Source organism: Saccoglossus kowalevskii, chromosome 9 (assembly GCF_978046115.1).
Source record: "Saccoglossus kowalevskii chromosome 9, keSacKowa6.1, whole genome shotgun sequence".
In the NCBI taxonomy this organism is placed as follows: domain Eukaryota; kingdom Metazoa; phylum Hemichordata; class Enteropneusta; family Harrimaniidae; genus Saccoglossus; species Saccoglossus kowalevskii.
In genome coordinates, this window is record NC_140649.1 from 18591042 (window position 1) to 18603775 (window position 12734).

General features: G+C 33.3%; 1 protein-coding gene across 1 annotated transcript; it reads left to right on the top strand.

Annotated features, from left to right (window-relative positions):
- Positions 1-66: 66 nt before the first annotated feature.
- Positions 67-6896, top strand: LOC144363065 (protein shortage in chiasmata 1 ortholog-like). Its single transcript, XM_085503968.1, is given in 7 exon segments — positions 67-151; positions 2542-2782; positions 3606-3699; positions 4448-4582; positions 5533-5679; positions 6426-6555; positions 6778-6896. Coding segments are annotated over 7 exon segments (951 nt in total).
- The last annotated feature ends 5838 nt before the right edge of the window (positions 6897-12734 follow it).

A 12734-nucleotide genomic window follows, 5' to 3' on the forward strand; every position in this document is an offset into this window, starting at 1 on the left:
TGGTGAAGACTTTCCTTGGAATCAGTTCTCGTTGGTTATTGAATATGAATATCAAGAGCAGTCACCATGGCAAGAATTGTGTTCAAGACAAAATATACGACATATATCCTTACAGACTGTTCACAATATTACTAGCAAATTACCATGTCATTATCTAGGTATGCAATCACTTTATAGTACTGTAAATCGATTAATTATTCACTAGGTTTTAATTTTGCTTATTTCGCCTTCTGGAAAATGCGCTAAATTAAAATCCAGTGAATATGTAAAATTGAGCATAGAACACCTTATCTAAATGATAAAACCATGAATTTAAAACCCACTGAATGTGCCTGAAATGCTAAATCAGTGAAATTTAAACCCAGTGAAAATTAATCATTTCACAGTGTTTTGTTTGAAGCACAATGTACAGGTGCTTCCATCAAAACTTCAATAACAAAAACTAAACATTGAGGAATGGGCAGTAGCCTTCCCAAAAGTAAACTTTTACGTCTTTTTCATAAAACTGGTACACTGGTACAGTGGTTGCTTTGATATTTTGGGTTGGGTGGATATTGATATTCATTGTGCATTATACAATGATAAGTACATAGGAATGTCAATGCAACAAATAATGTACATACCACGAGTGTCGTTGGCTCTGTCTTATGCGATCAAATTAGTTTGCGTCAAATAGTTCCCAGAGATCTTATACGGATATATAAAAATCACATAGGTGTAGTGATCTACACTGTATGATAAAAGTGATTTGAGTGTATGTTTATTCATTATTGCATATTAAATATACGTCTGATTTGATATAATTATTAACAGAGACTTGTCCCATTCCTGCTTAAAATGCTTATTTTACAACATGCGTTTGCATTCTATTAGTTGGTTTTTCTCAAAAATAATCATGGAATGTACCAAGGTTTTGTGACATGGTGGTGCTTATTAGACTGGGGATTCATTGTTGCAATTTTGAATGTAAATGTATGATCATGTACACTGGTCTTTTAACATCTATACTTATTGAGTATTCTGTGGTCAAAATAACCTGAACCCCTGCAATTGTCTATCACTCAGTGGAAGGTCTAAGCAGTTTGCTGCTACCATGTATTTTTAAACCTGTTAGATCTGTTCTACTTCCATAGGTGGAAATAAAGAGGCTGTTGGAGATAAATACACTTTTATTGGTTCACAGAAGTTAACAAGCAATGTTGAATTGTTGCAATTATTAGAATCTAGGTATGTTTAAATTACTACATGTATGTGTCTTCACATAACATATTCAAACATTGGCCTCTTGTGGATAAATGTGATGGTGATGTGATTATCATTAAGAAAGTCTCTGATTTACATTACACTGTGTTTCAGTGTGAGTCAGACAATTGATGATATTTTCATTATTTTTATTTTGAATATTAATTTTTCCTGTGACACCGAAAGTCAGACAATTGATATTTTCATTATTTTTATTTTGAATATTAATTTTCTCTGTGACACCGAAAGTCAGACAATTGATGATATTTTCATTATTATTATTTTGAATATTAATTTTTCCTGTGACGCCGAAGTCAGACAATTGATGATATTTTCATTTTGAATATTAATTTTCCCTGTGACATTTTTATGTTTTGACTTATGGTTTTTTTAGTCTGTGTGTGTGTGTTTAGTGCTGTATCTCAGGCTGTATTCTGGGCCAATTCTCTTCAAACCCCACACATACTTCATATTTTATCTGATACGTATGCATGTACAGTGACCACAGGCATCTTGCCTTCCCCATACGGTCTCAAAAAGATACACTAACCACATCCAACCATCCTGCTCCATATGGTCTAGTCATAAAATCACACTAACCACACCCATCCATCCTGCTCCCTATGGTCTAGTCATAAAATTACACTAACCATACCCATCCATCCTGCTCCCTATGGTTTAGTCATAAAATTACACTAACCACACCCATCCTGCCTGCTCCATATGGTCTAGTCATAAAATTACACTAACCACACCCATCCATCCTGCTCCCTATGGTCTAGTCATAAAATTACACTAACCACACCCATCCATCCAGCTCCATATGGTCTAGTCATAAAATTACACTAACCACACCCATCCATCCTGCTCCCTATGGTCTAGTCATAAAATTACACTAACCACACCCATCCTGCCTGCTCCATATGGTCTAGTCATAAAATTACACGAACCACACCCATCCATCCTGCTCCCTATGGTCTAGTCATAAAATCACACTAACCACACCCATCCATCCTGCTCCCTATGGTCTAGTCATAAAATTACACTAACCACACCCATCCATCCAGCTCCATATGGTCTAGTCATAAAATTACACTAACCACACCCATCCATCCTGCTCCCTATGGTCTAGTCATAAAATTACACGAACCACACCCATCCTGCCTGCTCCATATGGTCTAGTCATAAAATCACACTAACCACACCCATCCTGCCTGCTCCATATGGTCTAGTCATAAAATCTGTGTATATATTCATCTTGGCCATAATCACTTAAAACATGCCTTTCTTCTGTTTGTAGGTATGAAGTAATTATTGTTGAACGCAATTATGATAATTTAAGAGCCCCCTGCCAAGGCAATGTCAGCAGATCTTTTGCTGATATCATAGTAGATGAAAGAACTTGTATCATTTTGTATGACTTGTCAGAATTATCCACAGACATTGGTTTGCAGTCTTTAATACATAATGTTATTGGTCTTTCATCCAAGTACCATATAGGTTGGGTATTATTATATACATACAAGACAACACAAGACAGGTATATAAAGTATGTTTACTATTAGCCCATATAAATTTTTAATAATAAAAAATTATTTAGTTCCTAGTGTAATAATAATTTCTCATTTATGCAATGGAAAGTTCTCTCCCATAATGCATTGCATATATGTGTAGTAACATTCTCAATTGTGCGGAATTTAAATTTGGTTCAATACAAATGAAATGTACGACTGTAAAAGTATTGAACCACTCTTGGTTGTGTACAGGATGTTTATCTATAATTCTTGTAATTTGTATGCAGAGTATTATTTTTGTACATAATATTATGATGATCAGGGATTTTTTTAAACAAGCGAACAGGGGTGTAGCGCCCTCATGCCATGTCCTTGCGCCCCCTTACCCTGGGATTCTCTGGCAGCCATAAAATTCTGATTGACCAGGGATCACATGTGGCCACAGTCTTCAACTGTGACCTGTCTGATAGTAATGTTGTCCTCAAGGAAGCCATAGAATGCTCCATTTGAACTTAGAATTATCAAAAACTCCACACCCTGGTATGGAGAACCCTATATCCCCCACTTGGTGGCGCCGCTGAATTGCAGTCCTCCCTCTTGCAGTTTTTTTCACATTGAGATTCTTTCTGCCACTAACCTGTGTAATTTATTCCCTTATTAACATTATTTTTAGCAAATGAAATTACGATTTGTAGATATGTTTTGAACTTTTCATTTTTTATGGCTACAATTTTAAGCACAACAGTATGCCTACTACCAGTGTGTATGCCTATTTAAAATAATTTCTCTCTCAAATATAAATTATAATTCAATATAATTGAATAATTGTGTATTATGATTCCATTCTAGGTATCTATTCTCAGGTAAGATTGTCAGCAACATCGCCAAATTAAGTTCAGCTGCCACTCATTTTTCAAATGCAACCAGTGGATTTGAAGTTAAGGTAGGAAAACAGTGTGCTGCCATTTGTTGTGAAAACACCCAGCGAAAATACTCATCAATTATGATTGAATTAAATATATTTCTGATCAGAATTTTGATGCATCTTTCCATTTGATGGAAGTAGTGATTTCAACCGGGAATTTACAACCTGGATGTTGTACTTAGTAAACCTGATATTTTCCTTAATCTGGAATTTACAACCTGGATGTTGTACTTAGTAAACCTGATATTTTCCTTAATTTTTTTCAACCAATATTTTGATGCAATATTTTGCATGTTTTTGTTTTTTTTCATTTAATAACATTATTGCTAATTATGCACCAAATAGGCATCATTTATAATTAGCTACAGAAATAGCTTGATCAAAATATTTGAAAAAAAAATATGAACACAATTTTACATATAATTATCTTGTCGAAGGTGAGGTTAATTTTTCAGGCAGTATTTATTAGAAAGGTGATATCCTTTTGTAATATTCATATTATGTGTATCGAATGCCAAAACTGTCACTAATCTGGATGGATGCTAATACAGAATGTTTTTTCTGAAGGCATACAACTACATTCTTTTATATTCCAATAGAGTGAACATGCCAAATTACATTAAGTTCATGTTTTTAGGTTTAATCACTACAAATTTGTTTCCATATATATAAGCTGAATATGTTTAAATTATTCGATTTTTCTAAGATATCGCTTTTCTTCAAAAATGTTGTACTTTGAACTGAAATTTGAATTGTTCTGTTTCAGATTTTATATTCTTACTCTAATCTGGAGAGTGCTAGATTAATCCGAGAAGTAGGAAATTATGCATTAAAAAAAACTACAGTATGGAATAAAGAAGACTGGATAAAAAGGACATGGCTGACTGAAGAAATCAGTCGTGTGGGTATTTATTTGCATCACTTTATTTACATTTCTTGACATATCACTTTTGAGGTAAACATTTTTGTCTGTCAAACTTAAATAACTTTTAACCACCAGACTTTCTGGTCCAAAATATTCTGCACTTTTTTTCTTATGTTCTTCATTATTTCTGGAAATTAACCCAAATTTTGGACAAAATTTGAGTCAATTTTCAGTTTTTACTCAAAAAATTGGGTATTTTTGTCCTAATTTCTGAAAGAAAGTGCTGACTATAAACAGGACTATTTTTCAAACTTGTGATAAAAAGAGGGAACTGGTGGTAAAAAGGTTTATACTGTGATTTTTCTCTATTTTGTAGAGGAATAGGTGATTTTCTGTTCACTGCAAGTTCTCACATAATGCGCGAGACGATCGAATATCTGTCCCCGAAATTGAATGATTTGATTTGAACTTGACGTATTTCTCTAGTTCAAAGTCGACATGCCAATTTTTCAGAGGGGAATATGTTGTTGGAATACCCTAACTAGGCTTATATTACTTCATCAAGGTTGACAATCATCAAAAGTGTATAGCACATTTTTAAGTGTGGAAATACAAATAGTTGGTTGAATATCTGACACGATGTTTTGATACCACTACAATGCTATAACCTTTGTTTATCCTGTTTTTACATTCTAATTGTTTATCCTGTTTTACAGTATTTTAAAATTTGCAATCACATTCCTCAAACACATTTATCTTAAAATTTTGGTCGGTGAAAAAGTGATAATATTCATATATGTGTGGATGAAAAAAAATAATAAAAAATTATTTAGTTCCTAGTGTAATAATAATTTCTCATTTATGCAATGGAAAGTCCTCTCCCACAATGCATTGCATATATGTGTAGTAACATTCTCAATTGTGCGGAATTTGAATTTGGCTCAATCTGTGATAAAAAATTTGATTAAGTGATTATTCTTTTTCAGCATGAGTGTTTTCTGCTGACATTTAACTGCATCAATTCATTCTGTGCGCAAGTGATGTTAACAGCAACTACTTTGAAAGTTATTATGTCATTATCTTTACCTCAGCTGGTAAACACATGTCCATGGATACCATACAAAATTCTTCAGGTAGGCAAAGTTAAAGGCACAGGTATACTATAAATACGCTCCTAAACAATAGGGATTATTTCTTTGCTTGTCACACTGTAGTGAACAGCTCCAGCCAAGCTCCCGTAAAAACGTGTTTTCTCGAACTTACAGGTCGATTATGTTGTGCCAAAGTGGATGCACATGACTATGAATATCACAGCAGTGACTGTGTGTAGTATTTATGACAATAAATAGTGTACGAGCTGAGATTTTGGCGGATAAAAGTCAAAAACACGAACCGAGGAAAGGGATGCGCTACTAATCTTGAATAATTAACTACTGTCAATCAAAAGTCACATGATGTTGGACCGCTGAAACAGGATGCGTCATAGGCTATACAAGTGATTAAGAACACTCATTAGCATAGCCACACCTCCAATTCACACTTGCCTGGGGCAAGTAAATCGGAGCTTTAAGTAGTAAAAAGAATAACAGTGCCTCTGATTGGATGCCCATATGCATCATCATCAACAGTCTTATGCAAACTTAATTTGTAAATTGTTCTTAATTTTAATTGATGTGTTTTTCTAGGCATTTTTTCAGCAAGGCAAAAAAGATATCACATTTTTTTGCTTTAAAATTATTAAACAAATATTAATTTTGAACACAATACATCAACTATTCATTGTACTGTTCTTATCTAGAATAATCAAGGTAGTAGCTTTCCTTCATTGATCTTTTGTGGTCATTGAAAAAACAAAACAAGTTTGTTTGTTGTTTTACAGGAATTTTACAGAACAGTGCACTATGAACCAGGTATGGAAGGGTCTTACTGTTTTGTTGAAAATGATGAAAGTTGGTCAAGAGATGAAAGTTTGGATTGTAGAGAATCATCTAATGAGTGTGAAAACCAAGGTAATCCATTATGTATAATTAATGCATATAGTGAAAGTTAAGCTATAATGTATGGGTCAAGAACCGAGATTTGGATGGCTATAAGGATAAAATATGCTATTACAAACCAAGATTAGGATGCCAAATAATCTCTAGATTTTGACAGCTTTTACTTGTTTTTCTCATGACCTTAACATTGATATTTATGTGTCATTGACAATGGCATTCTTATATTTTATCTAGGGGAATATGTGGAATTATTTCCTGAGCCGAATAACACTTTGAAAGCTGTAAAGAAAAGACGATTATTATATGAGAAAACACCAGGAATGAAGGGACAGACTACACTTACCTTTTTTTAACCATATCACAATTGTAGTTGCTTTGTTGATAGTCACAACCACATATACTTGAATTACGATATTCTCCAAGTAACTGTACACATTTTAACATCTGTGTTGCTATAGTTAATGAATGCCATTGAAGTAGTTTACTAAATAACTTAATCTAAAGTTCTAGACTGGCCAATCCATGGAATTTTATAATTTTTTTTTAAATCTTGGTTGTATGCAAAATTACTATGACTGGTATATTTCAAAAAATAAAAGTAAATGTACGCTTGCACAAATGTCAGGTCATATGTGCGCATTAGAGTTGCAGTTCAGACCTAACAGTTCTCATTGACAGGCAGCTCATAATTAATGCTATTAATTAGCATATTTATCACCTCAAAACACAGTGACAACTACAGAGGGTGTGGCAGAACAGACTTATTTCTAAAAAGAATTATCATATATAAAGCAATAAAACTGCCATGTAGGCCAGTCTACTAAAATCTGTATACAGCACTGACTGAATGTAAAATACAGCTCACTTTTCCAGAAAAATAATAAATTGTTGTATTCATGTGAAGATTATTAACCAATATGGTTGTATTCATATGCAGATTGTAAACTACTATGGTTCTATTCATATGCAGATTGTAAACTGCTATGGTTCTATTCATATGCAGATTGTAAACTGCTATGGTTGTATTCATATGCAGATTGTAAACTGCTATGGTTGTATTCATATGCAGATTGTAAACTGCTATGGTTCTATTCATATGCAGATTGTAAACTGCTATGGTTGTATTCATATGCAGATTGTAAACTGCTATGGTTCTATTCATATGCAGATTGTAAACTGCTATGGTTCTCTTCATATGCAGATTGTAAACTGCTATGGTTCTATTCATATGCAGATTGTAAACTGCTATGGTTCTATTAACATGCAGATTGTAAACTGCTATGGTTCTATTCATATGCAGATTGTAAACTGCTATGGTTGTATTCATATGCAGATTGTAAACTGCTATGGTTCTATTCATATGCAGATTGTAAACTGCTATGGTTCTATTCATATGCAGATTGTAAACTGCTATGGTTGTATTCATATGCAGATTGTAAACTGCTATGGTTCTATTAACATGCAGATTGTAAACTGCTATGGTTCTATTCATATGCAGATTGTAAACTGCTATGGTTCTATTCATATGCAGATTGTAAACTGCTATGGTTCTATTAACATGCAGATTGTAAACTGCTATGGTTCTATTCATATGCAGATTGTAAACTGCTATGGTTCTATTCACATGCAGATTGTAAACTGCTATGGTTCTATTCATATGCAGATTGTAAACTGCTATGGTTGTATTCATATGCAGATTGTAAACTGCTATGGTTCTATTCATATGCAGATTGTAAACTGCTATGGTTCTCTTCATATGCAGATTGTAAACTGCTATGGTTGTATTCATATGCAGATTGTAAACTGCTATGGTTCTATTCATATGCAGATTGTAAACTGCTATGGTTCTCTTCATATGCAGATTGTAAACTGCTATGGTTCTATTCATATGCAGATTGTAAACTGCTATGGTTCTATTAACATGCAGATTGTAAACTGCTATGGTTCTATTCATATGCAGATTGTAAACTGCTATGGTTGTATTCATATGCAGATTGTAAACTGCTATGGTTCTATTCATATGCAGATTGTAAACTGCTATGGTTGTATTCATATGCAGATTGTAAACTGCTATGGTTCTCTTCATATGCAGATTGTAAACTGCTATGGTTCTATTCATATGCAGATTGTAAACTGCTATGGTTCTATTAACATGCAGATTGTAAACTGCTATGGTTCTATTAACATGCAGATTGTAAACTGCTATGGTTGTATTCATATGCAGATTGTAAACTGCTATGGTTGTATTCATATGCAGATTGTAAACTGCTATGGTTGTATTCATATGCAGATTGTAAACTGCTATGGTTCTCTTCATATGCAGATTGTTAACTGCTATGGTTCTATTCATATGCAGATTGTAAACTGCTATGGTTGTATTCATATGCAGATTGTAAACTGCTATGGTTCTCTTCATATGCAGATTGTAAACTGCTATGGTTCTATTCATATGCAGATTGTAAACTGCTATGGTTCTCTTCATATGCAGATTGTAAACTGCTATGGTTGTATTCATATGCAGATTGTAAACTGCTATGGTTCTCTTCATATGCAGATTGTAAACTGCTATGGTTCTCTTCATATGCAGATTGTAAACTGCTATGGTTCTATTAACATGCAGATTGTAAACTGCTATGGTTCTCTTCATATGCAGATTGTAAACTGCTATGGTTCTATTCATATGCAGATTGTAAACTGCTATGGTTCTATTCATATGCAGATTGTAAACTGCTATGGTTCTATTCATATGCAGATTGTAAACTGCTATGGTTCTCTTCATATGCAGATTGTAAACTGCTATGGTTCTATTCATATGCAGATTGTAAACTGCTATGGTTCTATTCATATGCAGATTGTAAACTGCTATGGTTCTATTAACATGCAGATTGTAAACTGCTATGGTTCTATTCATATGCAGATTGTAAACTGCTATGGTTCTATTCATATGCAGATTGTAAACTGCTATGGTTGTATTCATATGCAGATTGTAAACTGCTATGGTTCTCTTCATATGCAGATTGTAAACTGCTATGGTTGTATTCATATGCAGATTGTAAACTGCTATGGTTCTCTTCATATGCAGATTGTAAACTGCTATGGTTCTCTTCATATGCAGATTGTAAACTGCTATGGTTCTCTTCATATGCAGATTGTAAACTGCTATGGTTCTATTCATATGCAGATTGTAAACTGCTATGGTTGTATTCATATGCAGATTGTAAACTGCTATGGTTCTATTCATATGCAGATTGTAAACTGCTATGGTTCTATTCATATGCAGATTGTAAACTGCTATGGTTGTATTCATATGCAGATTGTAAACTGCTATGGTTCTATTAACATGCAGATTGTAAACTGCTATGGTTCTATTCATATGCAGATTGTAAACTGCTATGGTTCTATTAACATGCAGATTGTAAACTGCTATGGTTCTATTCATATGCAGATTGTAAACTGCTATGGTTCTATTAACATGCAGATTGTAAACTGCTATGGTTCTATTCATATGCAGATTGTAAACTGCTATGGTTCTCTTCATATGCAGATTGTAAACTGCTATGGTTCTCTTCATATGCAGATTGTAAACTGCTATGGTTCTCTTCATATGCAGATTGTAAACTGCTATGGTTCTCTTCATATGCAGATTGTAAACTGCTATGGTTCTATTAACATGCAGATTGTAAACTGCTATGGTTCTATTCATATGCAGATTGTAAACTGCTATGGTTCTCTTCATATGCAGATTGTAAACTGCTATGGTTCTCTTCATATGCAGATTGTAAACTGCTATGGTTCTATTAACATGCAGATTGTAAACTGCTATGGTTCTATTCATATGCAGATTGTAAACTGCTATGGTTCTATTCATATGCAGATTGTAAACTTTTACAGTTGTTTTCATATGCAGATTGTAAACTGCTATGGTTCTATTCATATGCAGATTGTAAACTTTTACAGTTGTATTCATATGCAGATTATACTTTTACAGTTGTATACATATGCAGATTGTACACTTTTACAGTTGTATTCATATGCAGATTGTAAACTGCCACAATTGTATTCATATGCAGATTGTAAACTGCCACAATTGTTTTCATATGCAGATTGTAAACTGCCACAATTGTTTTCATATGCAGATTGTAAACTGCCACAATTGTATTCATATGCAGATTGTAAACTGCCACAATTGTATTCATATGCAGATTGTAAACTGCCACAATTGTTTTCATATGCAGATTGTAAACTGCCACAATTGTATTCATATGCAGATTGTAAACTGCCACAATTGTATTCATATGCAGATTGTAAACTGCCACAATTGTTTTCATATGCAGATTGTAAACTGCCACAATTGTATTCATATGCAGATTGTAAACTGCCACAATTGTTTTCATATGCAGATTGTAAACTGCCACAATTGTATTCATATGCAGATTGTAAACTGCCACAATTGTATTCATATGCAGATTGTAAACTGCCACAATTGTATTCATATGCAGATTGTAAACTGCCACAATTGTTTTCATATGCAGATTGTAAACTGCCACAATTGTTTTCATATGCAGATTGTAAACTGCCACAATTGTATTCATATGCAGATTGTAAACTGCCACAATTGTATTCATATGCAGATTGTAAACTGCCACAATTGTTTTCATATGCAGATTGTAAACTGCCACAATTGTTTTCATATGCAGATTGTAAACTGCCACAATTGTATTCATATGCAGATTGTAAACTGCCACAATTGTTTTCATATGCAGATTGTAAACTGCCACAATTGTATTCATATGCAGATTGTAAACTGCCACAATTGTATTCATATGCAGATTGTAAACTGCCACAATTGTTTTCATATGCAGATTGTAAACTGCCACAATTGTATTCATATGCAGATTGTAAACTGCCACAATTGTATTCATATGCAGATTGTAAACTGCCACAATTGTTTTCATATGCAGATTGTAAACTGCCACAATTGTTTTCATATGCAGATTGTAAACTGCCACAATTGTATTCATATGCAGATTGTAAACTGCCACAATTGTATTCATATGCAGATTGTAAACTGCCAAATTGTTTTCATATGCAGATTGTAAACTGCCACAATTGTTTTCATATGCAGATTGTAAACTGCCACAATTGTATTCATATGCAGATTGTAAACTGCCACAATTGTTTTCATATGCAGATTGTAAACTGCCACAATTGTATTCATATGCAGATTGTAAACTGCCACAATTGTATTCATATGCAGATTGTAAACTGCCACAATTAAACTGCCACAATTGTATTCATATGCAGATTGTAAACTTTTACAATTGTATTCATATGCAGATTGTAAACTTTTACAATTGTATTCATATGCAGATTGTAAACTGCCACAATTGTTTTCATATGCAGATTGTAAACTGCCACAATTGTATTCATATGCAGATTGTAAACTGCCACAATTGTTTTCATATGCAGATTGTAAACTGCCACAATTGTTTTCATATGCAGATTGTAAACTGCCACAATTGTTTTCATATGCAGATTGTAAACTGCCACAATTGTATTCATATGCAGATTGTAAACTGCCACAATTGTATTCATATGCAGATTGTAAACTGCCACAATTGTTTTCATATGCAGATTGTAAACTGCCACAATTGTTTTCATATGCAGATTGTAAACTGCCACAATTGTTTTCATATGCAGATTGTAAACTGCCACAATTGTTTTCATATGCAGATTGTAAACTGCCACAATTGTATTCATATGCAGATTGTAAACTGCCACAATTGTATTCATATGCAGATTGTAAACTGCCACAATTGTATTCATATGCAGATTGTAAACTGCCACAATTGTATTCATATGCAGATTGTAAACTGCCACAATTGTATTCATATACAGATTGTAAACTTTTACAATTGTATTCATATGCAGATTGTAAACTGCCACAATTGTATTCATATACAGATTGTAAACTTTTACAATTGTATTCATATGCAGATTGTAAACTTTTACAATTGTATTCATATGCAGATTGTAAACTTTTACAATTGTTTTCATATGCAGATTGTAAACTGCCACAATTGTATTCATATGCAGATTGTAAACTTTTACAATTGTATTCATATGCAGATTGTAAACTTTTACAATTGTATTCATATGCAGATTGTAAACTGCCACAATTGTTTTCATAT